Source organism: Entelurus aequoreus, linkage group LG01 (assembly GCF_033978785.1).
Source record: "Entelurus aequoreus isolate RoL-2023_Sb linkage group LG01, RoL_Eaeq_v1.1, whole genome shotgun sequence".
Lineage (NCBI taxonomy): Eukaryota > Metazoa > Chordata > Actinopteri > Syngnathiformes > Syngnathidae > Entelurus > Entelurus aequoreus.
The window spans coordinates 2,303,920-2,327,067 of NC_084731.1; the positions used below are offsets into that span (position 1 = coordinate 2,303,920).

The following is a 23,148-nucleotide window of genomic DNA, read 5'->3' on the forward strand; positions in this document are numbered from 1 at the left end:
CTATCCGGAATTTGTTCACTGAGCCAGGTTTCCGCGAAGCACAGGGCGGCGGGTCCGTTCAACGCTTGTCTTCGCCGTCCACGGGAAAAGTCAATAGAGAGCTGCTGCTCCTCCTGAAAGAATCTCCGCGTCACTCTCTGGTTCAACAAATGAGCCCATGTGGTGATATCCTTTACACACTGATGTCAGTTGTTACTGCAGTACCGCCTGAGGGATCCAAGGTCACGTGCAGGGATTTCTCCAGATTGTCTGAACCTTTTGATGGTATTACGGAGCGTAGACGGTGACATCCCTAACTTCCTTGTTGAGAAATGTTGTTCTTCAACAATTAGCTCAGGCATTTGTTGACAAAGTGGTGACCCTCGCCCCCGTCCTTGTTTGTGAACGACTGAGCATTTCATGGAAGCTGCTTTTATACCCAATCATGGCACCCACCTGTTCCCAATTAGCCTGTTCACCTGTGGGATGTTCCAAATAAGAGCATTCCTCAACTTTCTCACTCTTTTTTGCCACTTGTGCCAGCTTTTTTTTAAACATGTTGCAGGCGTCAAATTCCAAATGAGCTAATATTTGCACAAAATAAAGTTTCTCAGTTCGAACGTTAAGTATCTTGTCTTTGCAGTCTATTAAAAAAAAAGTGAAAGTAGCAATGACTGTCACACACACACACTAGGTGTGGCGAAATTATTCTCTGCATTTGACCCATCACCCTTGATCACACCCTGGGAGGTGAGGGGAGCAGTGAGCAGCAGCGGTGGCCGCGCCCGGGAATCATTTTTGGTGATTTAACCCCCAATTCCAAGCCTTGATGCTGAGTGCCAAGCAGGGAGGTAATGGCTCCCATTTTTATAGTCTTTGGTATGACCTCACAACCTATCTGATCTCAGGGCGGACACCCTAACCACTGAGCCGCGATAGGTTGAAAAGGATTTGCAAATCATTGTATTCTGTTTTTATTTACCAGTTACACAACGCGACAACTTCACTGCTTTTGGGGTTTTGTATATTGCAGTTGTCTTTGTGTAAAAAGTGTTGACCGCGTGGTCAGGTGAGGCAAAAAAGCTAAGAATAACAAAAGGAATATGAATGTTTGTACACAGCGGTGTGTTATAAATGTATATGATTACAATTAGAGATGTCCGATAATATCGGCAGACCGATATTATCGGACATCTCTAATTGTAATCGGCAGACCGATATTATCGGACATCTCTAATTGTAATCGATAAATGCGTTAAAAATGTAATATCGGGAATTATCGGTATCGTTTTTTTTATTATCAGTATCGGGTTTTTTTTCTTTCTTTTTTTTAAAAAATTTATTTATTAAATCCACATAAAAAACACAAGATACACTTACAATTAGTGCACCAACCCAAAAAACCTCCCTCCCCCATTTACACTCATTTACACAAAAGGGTTGTTTCTTTCTGTTATTAATATTCTGCTTCCTACATTATATATCAATATATATCAATACAGTCTGCAAGGGATACAGTCCGTAAGCACACATGATTGTGCGTGCTGCTGCTCCACTAATAGTACTAACCTTTAACAGTTAATTTTACAAATTTTCATTAATTACTAGTTTCTATGTAACTGTTTTTATATTGTTTTACTTTCTTTATTATTCAAGAAAATGTTTTAAATTTATTCATCTTATTTTATTTGATTTATTTTTTTAAAAAAGTACCTTATCTTCACCATACCTGGTTGTCCAAATTAGGCATAATAATGTGTTAATTCCACGACTGTATATATCGGTTGATATCGGTATCGGTTGATATTGGTATCGGTAATTAAAGAGTTGGACAATATCGGCATATCGGATATCGCCAAAAAGCCATTATCGGACATCCCTAATTACAATCATTTAGTAATTTGCACATTTCCTGATTAAATACAGGGCAGAAACCAAAATGTGCAATGATTGCGCAAACCCTCACAAAGCAGGTTGCGTAGCGCGTGCCTCCATCATAGTGCTTGCAGAAAGATTAAATACACACCATGAAAGTGCAATGTCTTTAATCTATGCTTGGGATATAATTATTCTTGCTGATCTGACCAGAAAGTGCAGAGAAAGTTATCAGCTGAGTCAGACCTCACAAGTGTTGCCTCAGGTTCGGAGCAGGAAGCGGAGGCTGATGGGTCTTGCTGGGATGAGCAGCGTTCGTGTTTTGGCCTCCATGGGGGCGCTGTCCTCTCCTGGCCGAACCTCATATTGCTGCACCAGCTGTCAACCACAAGTAGAACATGATCCAGTTCTTAGTTCTGGTCACAAGTAGAGCAAAATATGGTGCCACTCACCCTGCACAAGGCGAAGTACATCTCCATTTCTGCCACCCTCCTCCCTACACAGCCTCGGACGCCCACACCAAAGGGGATGAAGCTGTATGGGTGGTGCTGGAAGGCGTGAGTGCGAAGCCACCTCTCCGGCAGGAAGTCATCAGCATGGGTGAACTGTGTGTGGTCGCGGCTGACAACATAGTGGCACAGATGAAACTGAGTCTGGAAAGGGATCAAGTACATGCCACAGCTGTTTCTTCTGGATCTCACAGGAGCACTCAAATGCATCGGACTGTACTCTACCTTCTTCGGGAACCGGTAGTTGTCCACAATCACTTCGCTCTCTGCAGTGAATCGTCCATTTCCAGGAACCACAGGATATAAGCTGGAGAACAGAAGAGAGTCGGCCTACGTGCTTCCTTACAAAACACCGGGATCGGGAATGTCAGGTTTACGGCTGGTGCGGCATTTATGCCTTTAGAGTTGTTTTTAAACACTGTTAATACTGGTTGATTTATTAAGGTCTTACAATGTATTTGCTTCTGAAATACATGCAGCTAACCTTCCCCAGGAAAACCATTTAAAGTCGGATCACCTTCTGTTTTGTCTGAGAGTACAGTTGAGAGACAATTTTGAGCTTGGATGTGTCAGATTCATTCATTCATTTAGCAGAACATCAAAAGATCTTTCATTCATTTGACGCACTGCTGATTGTGCTCCAGCAAAATTCAGTTCAGCTTCAGTTTATTTGGAACATGCATACGATTGTTAGAATAATTATGTATAAGTTATCACACAACTCTTATGCTTAAAGGCCGTTGCTATAGTCATTATCAATTGTGCTTTTCTATCTATGCAAAGGCACAACTTGTAATCTTCCATTGCGAGTTATCTCGTATCAGCAGTTTGTTTCCAGACCCGGCCTGCTGACAACCAAGGACGGACATCGAGTACCTCGGTGCGGACAGGACAGAGACAGGGCGAGATCACGAGTGTCAGCACATTTCCATTCTGAATAATCATGTATTGTGTCGACTGCTTGCATTGCCCCTCCCTTCAGAAGCAGCCTCAGTGATGTTAACTAGGGACCTCCCGAATAAATAGAGGAGCGCATGGGGCTGTACCTTAGAGGGTAGAGAGAAACTGTAACTGAGTGTGCAGCACAATACGTTTCTCCTCATGAGCAAAATTCAACTCTGTCTCTGCCTGATTCCTTCTTCTTGTCTTGTGCAATAGATAGTTCGGTGTTTGAACCTGACAACGATACAATGTGATGCATCACATATTTCCAGTTGTTTCATTACAGCACATCCGAAAAGGAGTAGGAAGAAGCAGAGTTTATTTAATCCTACCCTTTTTCATACCGTAGCAATTTGATCCCATTTTCTTGTTCTCTGTAACCGAACAGTAATTAGATACATAAGAAATAAATAATAAACCAACGTAAGGAAACAAATATTAAACACATAAATAATCTTTATCTCAAAAAAGGTTTAAGATTTTCATCATAATTCTTGTTCTGTGTACTTTGTGAACACTTGTAGTTTGAACAGTCTCTTCAAGTGAATCGTATTGGTGCTTTGTTTCATTTCTTTGCTAAATCCATTCCATCATTTTATTCCACATACTGATGTGCTCAAGGTTTGAAGTGTTGTACGAGCACACAAATGTTTTAAATTACATTTTCCTTTCCTTTCCTTTTTAGTTGAGAAGACTGTGATGAGGTGGCGACTTGTCCAGGGTGTACCCCGCCTTCCGCCCGAATGCAGCTGAGATAGGCTCCAGGCTTTTCCTTGATAGAAAAACAGTAACAAGCGGCACCTACCAGCTCACGTACACCCCCCTCATCGTGGTGACTCAGAGAGCTACAGGAAGTCCTTGTAGGATTCCTCTGTATTTTATCGCATCATTAGCAAGAATAGCGACGCCACACTTACATTAGATATATTACACAGCCTGCGTAGAACCATGGTGTAGAATAAATATTTCTGTAAACAAAAGGCAATATTGTGACAAACAGAAACAGGCAGGCAGTGTACTGACTGCAGTGCACTGAGAGTCTAGGATGGCTGTGCATTAAAGCAAATAGGATAGTGTTGCGTTGCCTCGGACCAGTTCTTCCTACCAGGGAATCTAAGTTACTGGTCAATCCCAAATTCTTTAGATGACATATATGCTGAGTAAGAAGGACCATCAAGACAGAATTGGAATATTTTCAAGTTTTACTAAAGCTTTAGGAGATCAGTTTAACCAATACATTAATATCGGCTACTCTAGTTGATCTGACATTCAAACGGAAAAGCCAACTTCTTTCACACAAAGAAAGCCCCCCCACCCCTCCTCCTCGCAACACTGATAAGGAAGCCCCCCCCCCCCCCCCCCTCTCCTCCTCCCAACACTGATAAGGAAGATTTGGGGGTTTGGTTTCACATTCCTGATGGTTTAAGACACAAAACAGACAATCTGAAGACAAAGAGAGACTGGTAGAATATACAAAGGAAAAGTACTAGCTGCTCTAAACATGGCTATGTAAAAAGAAAGAACTCTTAAACATATATGCATCCTCCACAATAGCCTCAGGCAACCTAATCAGATTGTGCCGTGTATTTGATCAGAAAATGCGTAGATTTAGTGATTTTGAATCACTAAATCAGAAATGATTAATCATTCAGAAATTACATTTACAACACGATGTAGTGGAGAACAAATAATATTAATTTTACGAAAACATTTTCCCCATTATGACAAGTGAGGCTGGCCCTCTCCTGCCTCCCCTGACTTCACATCAGAGAGGAGAAGGGGTTACCTTATGTCAAAAAAAGATTTACGACCTTAAGGTCAAAAGGTCACAGGGGGGGGGTGGGGTGAAGGGGAGGTCAGAAGGAGGCGGGGCTGAGGGGGAGACACCTTATGTCAAAATGTGATTGATGGCCCTGTAAGAGGAGGGGTGGGGTGAAGGGGAGGTCAGAAGGAGGCGGGGCTGAGGGGGAGACACATTATGTCAAAATGTGATTGATGGCCCTGTAAGAGGAGGGGTGGGGTGAAGGGGAGGTTAGAGGAAGGTGGGGCTAAGGGGGGAGACACTTTATGTCAAAATGCGATTTACGACTTTTTGAGTATTAACACATGTACGTACACACACACACATACACTGGTATATGTGAATGGTAAGTCTTTGTTAGTACGAGCATTAAGAGAAAATGGAAAAGATGGAGAAAGCTGTTGTTTCAGTAGGCATGATTAGCGAAACGCCAGTTTCAATTTATAAAAATGATAAAACTTACTACGACGCTCCTCGGAAAAGTAGGATTTTTTGGCCTCAGGTCGTTGGTTTTTCCGTGCCAGTCTCCGTGCTCCTAAAATCAACGGATCCTATCAGCCTCAGTCGGCCGAACCAGACGTCTTTTCTTTGGAGTCTTTTAACTCTGAATGCGGGGTGTTTACTCCGGTGGTGGTGGTTCCTATAGCGGCATGGCGAGAGTGTATGGGAGAAATGAAGGAGAAGATAGACGTCTTGTTTCGAAGCAGCCGAAATTGGAAATGCGTACTGACGACGAAAAGAAGGTTGTCTTTCGAGACCACACCCCCGACGGAGTACGAAAGGACCTCCCCTGCCAATACATCAACCAATAGTATTTGAAAACAATCTTTCTACTAGTATGATTGGTCGAAACTTTTTATGGGGCTCCTCCCCTTTGAAAACAATACGCCCCTCATTTTTTGACTAATTTGTTGGAAAAGTGGTCAAAAGTCATGAAAATGTTTAAAAATGACACTGATACCATTACCATAAGTCTCGCCGCTGACCTCGTGAGTCTATGAATGCCCAATATGTACAGAATAATCTAAAAATATCTCAAAAATAGGGGGCCGGATTTTGGACGTCGGCGTACCGCGTTTGGGGTAGGGCCGTAGTTTGGAGACCGATGGTAAAAATTTACTATTGATGGTTAGTTTTTTTTTTTGGATTAAATAGAGAGTAAATCTAGCAGAAAATATGCATTATAAACAGAGAGAGAGAGTTTGGAGGGGTAAGAACACCCTTTTGGGACTTTCACAGCAGCACAGCAGCTGTGAGAAGGCATGCACAGCAAAAGTCATGAACATGTTTAAAAAATACACGCGTAAGAAACAGCACAATTAGGGTATGAATAAATATTTTAAGGAAAGTTACCATCTTTATTGATAGTTTTTATTTTTTTGTTTTTGGCGGGATGAAATCACACACACACACACACACACACACACACACACACACAGCAAATTGGTTGGTATGCGGTTTATTGTTGACAGCTGGTTTTTATTGACAAAACCATGCTCGAAGAGATAGGTAGAGACAGGTGCTTTTTTGCTGACAAAACTATGCTCAAAGAGAGTGGTAGAGACAGATTTAAGGCGGGAGAATTTGCCGAAGCAAGCAACCATGTCTTTTAAAACAGGTTCTTAACAAACATATGTTTTTTAGATTAGGTACTCAAGCATATTTAAAGAGAAAAAAACTCTGCTAGAGCACACAGTCTCCAGAGGCTTTTGAAAATGAAGGGTATATTTTTTTACTGATTGTAATATATTTGTTTGCAGTTTATATAATAACAAGTATTTATTTTTTAACAAAAACAGTTATTCATTGCGCGGAAATTTACGCTCAACCAAGGGACGTTCTAGCAGAACCTTTATCCATTTTGCGTAAGTACAGATTATTTTTTACATTGTTTTATTACCTTTGTTTTATAACGTTATTGGTATATTTTATTTAGACGATGATTTAATCGACGATGAAGTAAGAGACGACGAGCTTTGTTTGATTGATCTTACAAAGTTGGAAAATGACTTACAGGGTGAGTTAAAACTATTAAAATGTGTAATATTATGCGTATTCATTATTTTGTTTTATAGAGGGCTTGTGGGAAGAATCTAAAGTGATTGCTTTTTCACAATCACAATTTGGTAGGTACGATTTTTATTTTACAAGAAAAAACATACAATATATATATATATATATATATATACATTTACTTACAGATGTTTCTTTTACGCCTCTGGCGCGTTGGACGCCTTTAACGGGTCTCCCGCCAAAAAGTGTCGAGGAGGTTGACATTGAAGAACTGGTTGCAAAAGAGGATGAAGACGAGGAAGCTTTTTTACTACAAAAGAGTGCCATCATTGAAGAATTGTGCCGGGACAACATTGTCGAAAAAGACGTCGAATGTCCCGCCATTGAAGAGCTACTCACCAATGACGTTCCAGCGGAGGCTGAAGGCTTGCTCGCGGTGAAAGAAGAGGGGTTTTTCCTACAAAATACTCTCCACACCGAAGACTTGCTCGAGGACAACATCATCGAAAAAGACGACGAAAGTCCTACACCTATCTGCGGTAAGTTTTGTTGTTGCTTTTTGCATGTTTTTTAAGCGGCTGTAGGAGATGTTCACACTAGACTGTCTTTTTGCAAAATGAATTTGCCGCTCTTAGAAGTAGGCGGGGTCGTACTTAGGAGGTGGGGGTTTGTTTCCGAGTACGAATGTGAAAGTGTTGAGTGAAATCGACAGCGCCACATGCGGCTAAAGTCGTTTGTTTTTTATTTTTATTTTGCAGGCGCTAAGAAGATAAAGAAGAAGAAGAGGAAGAGTCGTGAGCTGAGGAGACTGGAGCGAAAAATACAACAGATCAAACAAAACTACAAGATATTGGCTCGTACCTTTGAGACGATGTTTAACAGTGTTTAATACATGTTTGATTGATATAACCGCTTTATTGATATTTTTGTTGTTTTTTTTTTTTTTTGTTTTGTTTTTTAGAGAATTAGAATGGCTGAGGAAAAATGTGTAGTTACGTCTGAATTAGCGGGGGATGTCAGTGAAATAGAAAATGAAAACGTTTCTAATCAGCGTTTAGAAGTAAATAACCAGGCAGAATGTGATTCGGACTATTTTTTTCCATTACATCGTGCGCTTCGTCAGGTCGAAGCAAATAACCAAGCAGAATGTGATTCAGACTTTTTTCATTCTTTACACAATGCGATTTTTCGTTTAAACTGGAGAGCAGTCTATGATCCAGCTTTGCAAGATACTCATAACATATCAAATTTAAACACAAACACAGACGCACACACACAGCCACAGCAGCACGACGATTTTGAGGAGGTGGGGGCGCAAGGTGAAATGGTGAGGACGCCACAGCAGAGCCCCACTCATGACCATCCAAATTTAAATGATACCCAGAGAGGCGAAAACACAGACGCACGCACACAGTCACAACAGCATGACGATTTTGAGGAGGTGGGGGCGCCACAGCAGAGCCCCACTCATGACCATCCAAATTTAAATGATACCCAGAGAGGCGCTGGTATAAATGTCTTGAGACGCGAAGTGTTTAATAATGTTGAGTTAAAAAGTGTTTTATCTTTTCCTCAAAACAATGGTGTAACAGATTATGCCACATTTTACCGCCGAGTTATGGGAAACCTTGAAAACTTGACAGAAAGGGTAGTTGAGGAGGCTAGACCCAATGACACTGTTCAATTAGAGTTAATCGGTGACGGTAGAAGAAATCATACTTCGTTTACGTTTCAAAACGATGCCGGGGAAGTAATGAATGCTTTTCAAGAAGTGCTAGATTTACTGCTACAATCAAATGCGTCGATAATGAATGACAACAAAATACATGTAGTAGTTCAAATAGCACATAACCCTAGAGGCGGTGTTAGAAGAAAATCTGATACCCTTTTAGAACACGAACTATACAAAAAGAAAGCTCGCTATCTGTATAAACCATACAATACAGATAATCAACTTTGTTTTGCCATTAGTCTAGCCCATCTGATTCATTCTAAAATTACAGATAGTCAGGCTGTGGCGATGGCTAAACAAATACAGAGAAAAGCCGGCTTAGATGACCAAACAGCCGTCACTTTTAGTGATATTTCTAAATTTGAAAAAGTTGTACGACGTAAAATTGTTGTACTGTACAGAGAAGAGGATCAACGTCCCTTTTCACTGTTTGAGACGGAATTTCCAAAATCAGATAACCCGTTGTATTTGTATTTATCTCAAAATCATTACAACGGTATCTCTGACATTAAAGGATTTTTGTCAAAATCGTACGTTTGCCACTACTGTTACAGAGGGTACAACGATTACAGCAGACACCAATGCGACGGCCATTGCATAGTGTGTAATAATAACGACTGCGTAAAAATAACGGGAAAAATGGTCTTTTGCCAGGATTGTAACATGTGGGCCCTGTCACCTACATGTCCACTCAAACATAGGGAAAAACAGCTGGTGAGGGGTAAACTCGTCAGCATTTGCGATCGTCGAAAAAAATGCCTTGAATGTGGGCTATATTACGATGTACCCGTTGCTACAGGTATTGTCAATCACAAGTGCCCCAAGTCAAAATGTCAAATATGTAAAGTGGCGTTACCCCGCAGTGACACAGAGGCGGCAGGAACAGGACATCTTTGCTATATACAAAAACTACCATGCGATGTAAAGCACAATGATAACATCATATTTTACGATTTTGAGACGTTTGTCGATGCCAATAACACGCACATTCCCTTTTTAGTCTGTACAAAGACGTTGCAAGGAGAAGAGTGGTGTGCTTTTGGGACGGACTGCGTTGCGGTTTTTCTCACACATTTTAGGAAAGCTCGTTTTCGTCAATCTACATTTATTGCCCACAATTCTAGAGGATTTGACGGATACTTGATTTTGAGTGGTATGGTACAGTTGGGCATAGCACCCTCTATCATTATGCAGGGGAGTAAAGTTCTCCTTTTTGAAGACCGTGATTTTAGGCTAAAATACATTGACTCGGTTTCTTTCCTTACCATGCCACTCAGCGCCATGCCTAATGCGATGGGACTCGATGATTGCTGGTCCAAGGGGTATTTTCCTCATAAATTTAGTTCGGAGGAACATTTAAACTATGTTGGAAAATACCCCCCAATCACCAATTACGGAGTAGAACGCATGACGGCTGACGAGCTGTACAAGTTTGAGATGTGGTATCATGAAAAGAGTCAAGAGGTCTTTGATTTTCAAAAACAGGCGATACATTACTGTAAAAATGATGTTGACGTTTTGCGGGCAGGATGCATCAAATTTAGAGAGGAATTTATGAACGAAACGCATGTTGATCCCTTTAGTAAAATTACCATAGCCTCGGCATGTATGAAGGTGTTTGTGACTAATTTTCTCGAAGCAGACTCTCTAGCCATACCTTCCTCAGATAACTACCGAGGGACATGTAAAAAATACTCACATGCCGGCATCCAATGGTTAGAATGGGAGGCGCATCGTCGTGGAATTTTTATACAGCACGCTTTAAACAAAGGAGAAAAACAGATGGGTTCATACTTTGTAGACGGTTTTGCTGTAATCGGCGACAAACCGTTTGTCTGGGAATTTCAGGGATGTTTTTATCATGGCTGCCCGACGTGTTTTGAACCCAGTGCCATTTGTCCTTTGACAAACACTCGTTTTGAAGAGTTGCACAGGGCTACCGAGGAAAAAAAGGAGGCTTTAAAGCGCGACCACAAGGTCAACACCATTATCATTAGAGAGCATGAGTGGAATGAGATGAAAAAATCACACCCCGGGGTAATAAACTTTCTCAAAACTCACAATTTCCCCGAACCTCTCATTCCACGAGATGCTCTTTTTGGGGGTAGGACGAGCGCGTTTAGATTGAGGTACACGGCGGGTGAGAAGCAGCGTGTATTGTATGAGGATGTCACCTCTCTCTACCCGTATGTCAACAGTGCATTTTCTTATCCACTGGGTCATCCCGTCATCATCCATACGGATTTTGACAATGTTCAAAACTATTTTGGTCTGGTCAGAGCCAAGGTTTACCCTCCTCGTGGTCTCTATTTTCCAATGCTACCCCACAGAACGGTCAAGGGCAAACTAGTGTTTACACTTTGTCGTACATGCGCCGAAAACAATAACCAACAGGGGTCTTGCGAGCATGATGAGGAAGGTAGGGCGCTGACGGGAGTTTGGGTCACGGTCGAATTTACCAAAGCTCTGCAGTTGGGGTACAGAATTGGTAAGATTATGGAGGTGTGGCACTTTGAAAAGCAGAGCCGTAGCGTCTTTACGGGTTACGTTCAAACTTTTCTAAAGGGAAAGCAAGAAGCTTCTGGGTATCCTAAAGAAGTCATTGATGCAGAAGGCAGGGAAAAGTACATTCGTGAATATCATGAAAATCAGGGAATACTGCTGGATGCTAAAAAAATCGAGCTCAATCCTGCCAAGAGACAAATGTCAAAACTCTTTTTAAACAGTCTTTGGGGAAAGTTTGCGGAGAGACACAATAGAACTCAGACCACCTTGGTGAAAAAAAGTGCTGAATTTTTCGACTTTGTATTTTCAGGAAAATATAAGGTTGAATATTTCTCCTTTCTCAGCGATAAGATTGCTATGGTACAGTGGAGATATGGCAAAAACAGCGTGGTGCTTCCCGGTAGCACAAATAATGTATTTATCGCCGCTTTTACCACCGCTTACGCACGCTTAAAAATGTACGGGTACCTAGAGAGGCTGCAAGAGAGAGTTCTTTACACAGACACCGATAGTTTAATCTACACGGTAAATGAGGGGGAAGCTTCTCTGGAGACGGGTTCGTATTTAGGGGAGTTGACGGATGAGTTGGGGGGCGACAGCATTCAAGAATTTGCCTCTGCCGGTCCAAAGAGTTATGCCTACCAAACCCTTCAGGGTAAAAAAACTGTGCTGCGTGCCAAGGGAATCACTCAAACCCGTGAGTGTTGCGAGAGGGTCAACTTTGACAGTGTCAAAGATTTGGTGGAGGGTTATCTACAGGGAGAGGAAACGGGTGAGATATACACGCCACATCAACAAATTGTTCGCGATAAAAGGGGCTTCCTTTTAAAAAACACTTCATTTGAAAAGAAGTTTAGAGTGGTGTACGACAAGAGACGTCTCTTTTCTAACGGAAAAACGTTGCCATTTGGGTATTAGAAAAAATATTGAAAAAATGGAACAAGTAGACTTTGAGCCTAGATTTTATACACCTTTTTCATGCTTGATTGTAGGGCCTAGCGGTTGTGGAAAGACTTTTTTTGTAAAACGTATATTGGAAAATTGTGAACATGTCATGAATTCTGTACCCGATAACATTGTGTGGATTTATACTGCCTTCCAGCCCATCTATGCTGAACTAAAAAAGATGAATAAAAAAATAAAATTTGTTAAAGGATTGCCTGATTCTTTTGAAGATGAAAACTTGTTTCCGTACGATCAGACTCATTTGGTTATTTTGGACGATGTTATTTTTGAAGCTTCCAATCATCCTGAAGTGGTTAAAATTTTCACTCAGTACAGACATCATCGAAATATGAGCGTTATGATGCTGACCCAGAATGTTTTTCATCAAGGTAAATTTTCACGCACAATTAGCTTAAACTGTAATTATATGATACTGTTTAAGAACCCGAGGGACAGATTGCAGATTAACGTGTTGGCTCAGCAAATGTTTCCCTCACAAAAAAGTTTTTTCTTGGAAAGTTTTGCGGACGCTACTTTGGACGAGCATGGGTATTTACTGGTTGACCTGACACCTTTTTGCCCAGATCAATACAGACTAAGGTCGGGCTTGCTTCCGCATCAGTGGCCTGTTGTGTACGTGCCAAAAACATAATTTCAAAAATGTCAAAGCGTGTAAAAAGGAATGGTCCTATGTTAAAAGCTCTGTACCATGCAGCGCCTCAAAAACGTCGAGACATTTTGAGTTACGGGTCTCCAGACTTTATTAGGACGCTGTGTGAAATTGCTTTAAACATTTTAAAGGGTAATGTTCCCTTATCTCCATCGCAATTTGCTAAACTTAAAAAACAAAAGAAAATCATCAGACTGCTGGCTGATAAAAGGACCGGACTAAAACGCAAACGTCAGACTCTAATGAAACAGTCGGGCGGTTTTCTTTTACCCTTGCTCTCTACAATCATACCGTTTATAGGAAGTCTTATCGGAGGATTGAGTGGAAAAGGTTAAAGATGAAAAAGGCTCAAAAAATGTTTCTCCTATCTCCCCACCAATTAAATCGTTTAACTCGAACTGAGCAGAGCATCAGACACTCGGCAGAGGATGATCTGGAGGCTAAAATGAAAACCGTCTTAAACGAACATGGAATGAATCCTCATGAAAAAATAAAAATGTACGACACCTTAATGCAAAGATATCTTAGTTTGGTAAAGCAGGGCCAGCGTGAGGAAAAAAAGATGACTGTGACTTTACACAAGGATTCAAAGGATGACCCGTGGAACTTCCCTGATGATAAAACGCTGGATAAACCAAGGAACACAGCCGGGGAGCCGGAGGATGTCACGATGGCCCAAGTTATAAAAAACCTCCCCCATCGCGATCGTAGCAATGCCGAGTACATTATGAAAAAATTATCCGAGAATGATAAGGGATGGACCGCCAAAGGAGAGTTTGTTCAAAGCGGAACACCGGTGCAAGGATCTCATATGATCGATTTACTAAAACACCTAATGCAACGGACCAAAAGACCACAGAACCGTCCACCCGAGGGATGGAAAACATTTTTAACAGCGTTGTCGGAGCTAAACGTCCCTGTCTCAACCATTCATAACCCAGGAGCACGAGATCAATACAGACGTCTAAAAGCGGGTGTGGAGTTTGAACCGGCATGGAATGAAGAAGAGAAACGGGTTGGTTTGGAAAATGAAACATTTCTAACCCCTGAGAGGAAAAGAAAAAGTAAAAAAGTGACATTATCCCCGCGTTGGTTAAACCTTGAATGATGTGACATAAACTTTTGTTTTAATAAAATGTTTTTATTCATCAAACGCATTGTGTACAGCATTTTCATTTCAACGATTCAAAAAAGTTTCTAAACAACAGACGGATTGTACGTTGCAGCTCCTACTATTATTCTTATTTAAGCAAGTACATCGTTGCAATTTTTTAACCAGGGTATATGCTTCAAGATCATTTTTTACTACATCATCATCGTATAAAGACAAAACTTGTTTAAAAGACAGTCCACAAAATCGATGGTACAGATAATAAACGCAGTGTTGACCACACACTACGGACAAAGGGTGTTGAAGCTGGAGGTCATGGTACAATATCCGATCAGACCGATTTTCCAAAAAGCTCAAGATGCTCCGTGGATAGTAGTCGAAATTGGGAGAAAATCCATAAGAATCAAAAAAAGTGGCGGTCCCATCTTCTTCCAGAGTCATCGATAACCAGTGCTCCCCCGGCCGATGTCCTTCGTGAGTGTTGACGATAAAGTAGGAGGGTGGGGTGAAGGAGTGAGTCAGCGAGATGAGTTGGTCAGAGGCCCATACACCACAAAAAACATCCCCCAACACTTGTTGCAAAAGCTTCTCCAATTGATGGTTATTCATTTCCAACATCAATAATAATCCACCAGCACTTGTCGTTTAGAATCAATTTCCAAAATAGAGTCGTAGCAGGCGTAAACCACAAGAGTGACCGTGTTGGGTAAGGGCACTCTGAATCTCATTTCCAGTCTTAAAGTTCCGTTTGAAACCCTGGACAATGCGTCGCTGTCCTCTCCCGGATTAAGATTAAACACGAACAACGAATACCCCCGCTCAAAATCTTGTCTGTTTATGCATAGAGGTAAATCTTTCAGATGCCTCCCTGTAGCACTAAAAATGTTGTAAAACTCTCTAACTGAAGCCCCCTGGTTAAATTGAGGTTGAAAAGCTTTGGAGGGAATTTGTTTTCCTGCTTGACAGAGAGTAATGTATTCTGCATTAAAATGCTGAAAATTAAAGGGGGAGAGATCCCTTCTTCCTGTGAAAGCTTCGTGATTCACCATGCCCAAAACAACGTATTTAGGCATCGTCCCCAAAAACAAATTTTCTTGGGTACATACTCTGGAATTTTCAGGGATAGAGTACGTTTTTACGCTGACCCTTGACAAAGGGTAGAGCGCGTTTCCTTTGAGTAAGGCTGAGGCGTGCCCCAATCGCACGGCCGGAGAAACGGTGACCTTTTTTGTAAAGAGAGAAGCGCCCAGCACTTTTAGACAAAAAGTACTGTCCACAGCTCCCATGAGACAAAAGGCGTCACTGGCGCGCGTGAGTTTGATTTTCACATCCACCGAGTTGAGAAGGAGTCTCTCGCTGAAAAAAATGTCGGCATGAAGCGGTCCCAGCAGGTGAACTTCTTTAGATTCGACCGTGTAACCGCTTCTAATGTTAAGTCCTTTGTTGGGTCCATTTACCCCTGCTATAGAGTCTATAGAGGCGGCGGTGTCTTTGTAAAATAAACCAGCAGAAAATTGACTTCTGAGGGTAGCTTCAGAATAGTTTAGTAGCGTTTCAATTATTGCTCTGTAGGGGTGAGTGGCGCTGGATTGAGAAATCAGTCTATCCCCGAGCATAATGTCGCATTGGCTAAAGATGGTGTTTAGAGGATAATTGATGAGACCCACGTTTGCGTCGTTGGGGATATTTGTTCCATCGGCGCGGGTAATTTTAACCCGCAGGTAAAGTAATGTGTCATTCAGATCCAAGTACTTTTCACCTTCTCCCGGAATAAAAAATTCGATAGGTCCTCCATCTGATATGGCAGATAATGGTCGTACTTCTGTGTAGGTTTTATCTTCGATAGACATTTGAGTCATAGGAGCTGAAAATAAATCCAGTTCAGCCATCGTGCATTCGGATGAATTTTGATGTAAAAGAGCCATCTTTTTTTAAAATATATCGTGCGAGGTGTCAGTGGTCCTTCTCTTTGTAAGTCTTTCGCCGACTGATTTTTTTTTCCCTAGGCGTCTACGTTTTTTATTAACCCTCGAGACACGTCGCCCTGGGGGTCTCTTTCGGGGTTGTCTAGCCAGGACCATTATTCCCCCCGATCCATCTTGTACTCCTCGACCCGTTTTTCCAACGGCTTGACTGAATACGTCGGAAGCGATATTTTTTGCCGCTGTTTTAAGATGAGGTTTGGCCAAGGCGAAACCTCTTTTCACCAGAGGCGAAACAAAACGAAACAACCTTGAAAACACAGAGCCTATCCCACGCCCGTACATCACAGGCGAACCTGCGAAACCGGGGAGGGAACCCCCCACTTGGCTTTCATAATAACCCACTAAACGTAGAGGGTTGTGCATGGGTTGACTCATTTTCAATGTTGTTGTTTTTACTTTCTGACGGGTCTAAAGTGGAGCTTCACAATAGTCTTGCCAAAGGTAAAGTCGACGTATTTGTTCTGATCAGATTTAATCTCCACCCGTATGTTTTCAATGTGATTTTTCGAGACGGGTAAATAGTAGACAGGGTTAAAATACTTGGTGACAACGTCTCCATAAGCTCCTTGTACACTCACGATTCTCAAGAGAGGTGCATAAACGTCGCCTACTATCTGAGGACGCACCACGTCAGTGTAACAGTAAAGATGGTTGAAACCAGCATTTATATCCATCGGATAGGGGGCCGACCCTCGGTCAAACTTGATCCACTTTCCTGGTTCCACTCCCATAATGTAAGCCAGGGGAGGGGGAAAACAAAAAATAGTTTGACCCCCTGATTGATAGGAGATTCGTTTTTTAACGTCGTCAAAGGCTATCCTCACATCAGGGTCAATTTTTTGTAAAGATTCATTCAGCTCATTTATGAATCGTTTAACGGTCTCATAACACCCTCCTCTCATTTCTTGACAAAAAACTACCCCATCTTGAGGGATGTTTACGGGACCCGTGTTAGAATCCTCATCCGCTTCTGTGTTTAAGGTAGGAAAATGAAAAACTTGCGAGTCGTCTTCTGATGTGGCATCATCTTGTGCGGGGTGTACCCCTCCTTCCCTTCGTTTAAAGGTGTGCCCGGTTTTAGAGGTCTCGCGCGCCCGAAGGGGTAAAACTACCCCATCTTGAGGGATGTTTACGGGACGCCTGTTAGAATTTTCATCCGCTTCTTTGTATAAAGTATGAGAATGAAAAACTTGTGAGTTAAATACAGGGCTCTTGCTAGAATCCTTAGAAGAGTTGGGCTCAGGTGGGGGTATCTTCATCCATTCATAAAACACCCCGCTACGAACATTATACCATGAGTGAGGGTATGAAATCTCTGTTAAGCCCACCTCCCATGACCCTGCTAAATCTATATGTTGAGTCAAATCTATCTGGTAATGGGAACTTTTGTTTTTTTTAAACACATTGAGGCTGGCATTTGAAGGTAAGGTGAGGTAAAAACCCTCGTAGGAATGATCCATAATGCTCGTTGATCTTTTGTCCTCACGACTGGGAGTCTCATCATGGCATCAGATTGTTTTATACATTTGTAAGGTGGTCAGCGTCCACCCAACTGTTGAATTTTTCGGGCCAGTTTTTCCAGCGCACTAGAACTTGTTTTTTGCCATTAACCGTCCGTCGTTTTAAAATTTCTTCCACGTGGTAGAGCTTGTTCTCGCTCTCTTTTACTTTTTGGAGTTCGGCTTCGTAAAAAGAACCCTCTATTATTTCTCCGTCAAAATCTTTCAGTTTGTATGCAGGGGGAGTGCGAGGGAGACGTCTGTTTATTGTAAACACCTCGTTTGTAAAACTTTGTTCGTATTTTTTATCAAATACTCCTCTCACTTTAGATATTCTCACCGTATCTCCCGTGACAAATTTGTATTTGTGTTTGGACGCTGTGTTTGAACCATAAAGATTTTCAAACACTTGAGGAGTATTTTCCAAAGTTACATCAGCGGGTTTCATTTTAATACTGCTGTGATATCCGTGGTTGTAGCTTTTTAACAAGTCTTGTAAGACGTCTAGGTACCGCCTAGTATTATTGGCTGTAAAATATCTCCACATTTTTCCTTTCAAAGTACGATTAAATCTTTCAACCACCGAGGCTTTGAGATCGCTGGCTGTAGAAAAATGTACAATATTGTATTTCTTCATCAGAGCTTGAAAACTTTTGTTAAAAAATTCTTTTCCCGCGTCAGTTTGTAGTTTAAGAGGGATTTGGCTTTCCTCTAACACCGATTGAAACGAATTAACCACATCCTCGGCTGTCTTTCTCTTCAAAACCCTTGCGTAAGCCTTCTTGGAAAATACATCAATGACCGTTATTAAATAATTAAAACCGTCGTTATATTTAGCCAAGGCTTGCATGTCACAAAGGTCAGCTTGAAATTGATTTAATGGTCTAGGTACAAAGACTCTGTTTCTTGGAAAATTGATGCGAACCGGTTGATGGAGTGTATAGGCATCTTGACCCATTAAATATTCTTGAACTTTTTCTCTTTTGACATGTTGCCCCGTTTCATCCTGTACAGCTCTACGGAGTCGATCTACCCCTCCAAAACTACCAGGGTGTGCGGGTGTATAGTACGCTTTTTCCATAGCTTTGTTCATTGTGGAAAGACACAGAAAAATGACCTCGGTTTGCTTGGTACACATTTCTTTTATTCATTCATAAAAAAACAATACAGTGTATCTAAAACATTTTGTTTTTATTATAAAAAAACAACACAGTGTATCTAAAACATTTAGTTTTTATTATAAAAAACAACACATTGTATCTAAAACATTTTGTTTTTATTATAAAAAACAACACATTGTATCTAAAACAATTTTTCTATAAACTATAAACTATAATCAACGTTTGATATAAAACAGGTATACCGTAGGTACATTTAATCGCATTATGTAGTTTTTGTAGTTCAAACAAAACATTAACGGAGATGCCATAGCGCAGCCGATACATCGTCATATCAACAAACAGAGCATATAAAACAAACACATGACAAGGTGAAGGTTGAAAAGACTTTTCTTTAGACCATTCAAACAAAATCATTTCAAAAATGTCAAAGTCAGAAGCATAAGAAACAACAGTTTCCCAGGTGGGCTTAGAGCGGGCAAAGTCAAGAATAATTTGTAGTTTTTGAGGTTTGTCGCGTTTTAAAATAAATGCTTCTATCATGTCCGTCAATGGGTATACAACAGCATGGTTCTCCACAAAGTTGACAAGATTTCCCCAATAATTACCCATCTTTTTTTATTTTTTCCAACACTCTGTCACCATACCCAAATGTCCAAAAATCGTTTCATCATTTCCCACCAGCTCGCTGTACATGCCATCTATAGCCCCCCAGATATTTGTCTCAGATCCCAGTTGAGACAGCAAAGAGTCTGCATAGGCTTCAACCTTTGAATCCTCAGCCTTGATGCAACGAAGCATCAGCAAGCATTGAATGGCCTGAATGAATTTAGGCCTGCGTAGACTCCTGATGACTCCGTCGTAGTTGTACAACAAAAAGTCCTGCTCGTACGGTTCCAAGCATTGGTGTTGTCTTTGGCTCGGATGGTTTACCCAGCAACCGTAGCACTTGCTTTGCCTGAAATTGTAGATGGCGTGGTTGAGGAGATGAAACACGGCCGTTTTCACCGTGCTGGTGAAAAACAACCACAGACCCCCGTCGGTTTCGTCGTCAATGTGCAATGTAGGCTCCAAGAGTAACGGAGATGATGGCTGGGATGATGGCGGAGTTATGTTTACAAAACAATTCTCCTTTTCCTCCTCCTCCGTATCGTTGTCTGCCAAAGACGGTGTAGCCTCGCTGGTTTTCGTCCCTTGTCTGGCGAAGCATCTGCTGAAGCGACACGGCGGAATTGAAGGGGTCTCTTCGCCGTTTGCATCCACCATCGTCTCGGGAGGATTAAAAATCTCTCTCAGGGCTGCTTCATCAGCCGTAATGCCGGATGGTTCATCAGCCGTGTTTACGGATGGTTTAAATTTGTCCTGTGGTATAAAAGAAGTCTGTACGCGTCTGCTTGTCTTGTTTGCCATTTTCTTGTTTGAGAGATCGCCCGTTCAGAAAGGAACCGATGTGGCTTGGTCAAAATTGCAAGATTGTCTTGTTTTTAAAGGGTACGAAAAAAAGAAACCGTTGTGGATTGGTCAAAAAATTACGGGGCGTATTGTTTTCAAAGGGGAGGAGCCCCGTAAAAAGTTTCGACCAATCAGACTAGTAGAAAGATTGTTTTCAAATACTATTGGTTGATGTATTGGCAGGGGAGGTCCTTTCGTACTCCGTCGGGGGTGTGGTCTCGAAAGACAACCTTCTTTTCGTCGTCAGTACGCATTTCCAATTTCGGCTGCTTCGAAACAAGACGTCTATCTTCTCCTTCATTTCTCCCATACACTCTCGCCATGCCGCTATAGGAACCACCACCACCGGAGTAAACACCCCGCATTCAGAGTTAAAAGACTCCAAAGAAAAGACGTCTGGTTCGGCCGACTGAGGCTGATAGGATCCGTTGATTTTAGGAGCACGGAGACTGGCACGGAAAAACCAACGACCTGAGGCAGAAGATTTCGTCTCCCAAGTAGCGCTAAACAAAATTCTTCTCTCACGCAACTCATCCAGCGTCGGGTAAGTAAACAAGCTTCCTTTTACACGTTTTTCCATCGGAGAACGATCATGCCACAAAATATCAGGCATTGTCAAACTTAAAACATCCCAATCCACGGTTGATAGCGACGATGCAATCGAAAAAGGGCTTTCGTCTCTTCTCTCTTTCAGCTGAAACAAACAGATATCTCCCATCTGGTATCGGAAAACGTATCCAAAAGATCCAATCATTCCATAACCCTCCAAGCACCACTTCTCACGCAAAGACTCGGTTGGAGGAATTTGAGTACGATTCAAAAAAATCCTACTTTTCCGAGGAGCGTCGTAGTAAGTTTTATCATTTTTATAAATTGAAACTGGCGTTTCGCTAATCATGCCTACTGAAACAACAGCTTTCTCCATCTTTTCCATTTTCTCTTAATGCTCGTACTAACAAAGACTTACCATTCACATATACCAGTGTATGTGTGTGTGTGTACGTACATGTGTTAATACTCAAAAAGTCGTAAATCGCATTTTGACATAAAGTGTCTCCCCCCTTAGCCCCACCTTCCTCTGACCTCCCCTTCACCCCACCCCTCCTCTTACAGGGCCATCAATCACATTTTGACATAAGGTGTCTCCCCCTCAGCCCCGCCTCCTTCTGACCTCCCCTTCACCCCACCCCTCCTCTTACAGGGCCATCAATCACATTTTGACATAAGGTGTCTCCCCCTCAGCCCCGCCTCCTTCTGACCTCCCCTTCACCCCACCCCCCCTGTGACCTTTTGACCTTAAGGTCGTAAATCTTTTTTTGACATAAGGTAACCCCTTCTCCTCTCCTCACATCCCTCAACGGAATGTCTCCAAATATCTTTGCAAGTGTCACAAACTGGTTGTCAGCTTACCGTAATGTTTCCTTGATGACAGCCTTCAGATAGGGCATTCCTCTCAGGTCATCTGTATCTGGCTTCCGCCTGTTGGCACACACGGCATTCACCTCGCCGTACAATCGATCCTGAACCCGCTGGTCCCTCGCCAAGTGGTACAAGGCCCAGGAGAGTGTGTTGGAGGTCTGCGATCAACACCGTCTCATCAGCAGGTTAATAACATCAACAGAGAACTACAGAGTCTGTGAATGGCTGTTTGTCTGTATGTGTTTGATTGATTGAAACTTTTATTAGTAGATTGTACAGTACAGTACATGTTCCGCAACACCCGAATACGTTTTTCAACTTGTTTAAGTCGGGGGTCCACGTTAATCAATTCATGGTAAATTCATGGTGTCCTGTGATCGCCTCTCGCCCAAAGTCAGCTGGGATAGCCTCCAGCTAACCCGCGACCCGAGTGAGGATATAGAACTATAAGAAATAGATTGATGGATCTTTGGAGTGAGTGTTCCAGTGAGACAAACAAGCCCGAGCCTGTCACAGGAATTCTTCCAGACAAGTCGTGCAGGCACGGCAGCACAAGGTTGTGTTGGCTCTAAGTTCCTGTTTTCTTCACTGAAATATGCTCCATGGCCTTTGTTGTTTTTGCTTGCTACAGTATCCAAATAGCATTCAAGGATTTAGGTAACTTTTTTGTCATATCAGCACCTAGTGGTTAGAGTGTCCGCCCTGAGATGGGTAGGTTGTGAGTTCAAACCCTGGCCGAGTCATACCAAAGACTATAAAAATGGGACCCATTACCTCCCTGCTTGGCACTCAGCATCAAGGGTTGGAATTGGGGGTTAAATCACCAAAAATGATTCCCGGGCGTGGCTACGCTGCTGCTCACTGCTCCCCTCACCTCCCAGGGGGTGATCAAGGGTGATGGGTCAAATGCAGAGAATAATTTCGCCACACCTAGTGTGTGTGTGACAATCATTGCTACTTTAACTTTAACGTTAACACATCGGACACAGATGGCACAAAATTGAGTACCCGAGGTTTCAGATTTAGCCTAAGGAGTACCGCAAAAATGATAGCATGTACGGAATAATTGAAAGAGAATAGGATATAAATAGAGTAAGAAAAACCAAATCAGATAAAAGCCCAGTTCGGTACAGTTCAAACATGTGTGCAAGCTTAGTGTTGCTCATGCAGAGATGTGTTGGGGGAGATTTGTATCTATTACTACAGAACACCTTCGGAGTTCAGCAGTCGAACAGCTTCCGGAGAGAAGTTGTTCCTCAGTCTGGTGGTCCTACTTGGAATGCTCGCCTGAGGGAAGGGGATCAATGCTAGGTTGTGCAGTGTGGGTGGGATTGTTGGTGATTCAGAGAGCCCTCTTTCAGCATTTGCTGTTCAATATGTATGTGGTGGTGGGAAACGATCTTCTGAGCAGCTTTCACTCCCCTCTGCAGTGCCTTCCTCTCTTCATTCATGCAGCTGCTGTGCCACACCGCTATGCTGGTGCTGAGAGTGCTCTCCACCACACATCTGTAGAAGCTCCTTAGAACGGAGCTCTCTTGTCTAACACAGCGCAGTTTCCTGAGCAACACGCGTTCCAGGTGAGGTACTTTAATG

At 42.2% G+C, this 23,148-nt stretch overlaps 1 protein-coding gene across 2 annotated transcripts in view; it reads right to left on the reverse strand.

The window, feature by feature from the left end:
* Positions 1-23,148, reverse strand: part of LOC133646723 (sterol 26-hydroxylase, mitochondrial-like) — a 36,388-nt gene that overhangs the window by 373 nt on the left and 12,867 nt on the right. The window contains exons 6-10 of one of the 2 annotated variants that reach the window (XM_062042430.1): positions 21,547-21,713; positions 2,589-2,670; positions 2,307-2,507; positions 2,101-2,232; positions 1-113 (exon numbers count right to left, since the gene is read on the reverse strand). The exon at positions 1-113 is cut by the window's left edge and continues 373 nt beyond it. In XM_062042430.1, the coding sequence (XP_061898414.1) occupies positions 2,116-2,232; positions 2,307-2,507; positions 2,589-2,670; positions 21,547-21,713 (567 nt within the window). In that variant the 3' untranslated portion in view covers positions 1-113; positions 2,101-2,115. Of the gene's footprint in view, positions 114-1,814; positions 2,233-2,306; positions 2,508-2,588; positions 2,671-21,546; positions 21,714-23,148 lie in introns of those variants that run through there. The other variant, XM_062042426.1, reaches the window with a different exon arrangement.